This window comes from Aptenodytes forsteri, unplaced genomic scaffold (assembly GCF_000699145.1).
Source record: "Aptenodytes forsteri isolate BGI_AS27 unplaced genomic scaffold, ASM69914v1 Scaffold276, whole genome shotgun sequence".
NCBI lineage: Eukaryota > Metazoa > Chordata > Aves > Sphenisciformes > Spheniscidae > Aptenodytes > Aptenodytes forsteri.
In genome coordinates this window covers 198,320-199,003 of record NW_008795479.1, presented here as the reverse complement: position 1 = coordinate 199,003, position 684 = coordinate 198,320, and the positions used below count along the sequence as shown (strand labels likewise).

General features: G+C 67.3%; 1 protein-coding gene across 1 annotated transcript in view; it reads left to right on the top strand.

Annotated features, from left to right (window-relative positions):
* Positions 1-249, top strand: part of LOC103900529 — a gene marked incomplete at its 5' end in the record, with an annotated part of 7,901 nt that extends 7,652 nt beyond the window's left edge. The window contains one exon of the mRNA XM_019472569.1: positions 215-249. Coding sequence (XP_019328114.1) covers positions 215-249 — 35 coding nt within the window. The remainder of the gene's footprint in view (positions 1-214) is intronic.
* Between the last annotated feature and the right edge of the window lie 435 nt (positions 250-684).

Here is a 684-nt window from a genome sequence, read left to right as displayed (position 1 = left end):
CCCCCCCCCCGGTGGGCAGCCAGGTGCCCCCGTGGCACAGAGCTGGGCACCCAGGGCCCGCGGGGGTCGGCACCCCCAAGCCCGGTAAGGCAGGTGGGGGGGATGCAGGGCCTATTTATAGGTCCCACCACCTATTTATAGGCACGAGCCAATTTACCACGGTAAATCCCGGTGCCCAGAGAGACCCTTAGGTGGGTGGTGGGTGCTGTCCCAGGGGCGTGGATGCTGGCTCAGGATGCAGCCCCGTAAACAACAGTCCCACGGGTGCCCCCCAACGTGGGAGCACCCGCAGGCACCCAAAGGCTGGCAGGAAAAGGAGGGGGGGGAACTGAAGCAGAGGGAGGGCGGCATGGCCGAGCGCCTTCCGAAGCACTGGGACAGCTGCCGGGGCTGGGGAGGAGGGGGGGGAACCCGGCGCCACCACCCCGAAAGGCCACGACCCGCAGGCAGCTGCCAGCGTGCGAGAAAATGAGCGTGACTTGGGCCAGGGACAGGAGGGGACGGGCAGAAACCCACATCGAGGTTGGCAGGGCTCGCAGCGCTCTGGCCGGGGTGGGGACACCCCAAAAAGGCACCAGGTTGAGCATCCCAGGGCGGCAAAACACTGGGACCCCCAATATCACCCCTCCCCGGGGCCTGCCCCAACGGCTCAGACACCTCCATCCTCCCCAGCAGTCTCTACTT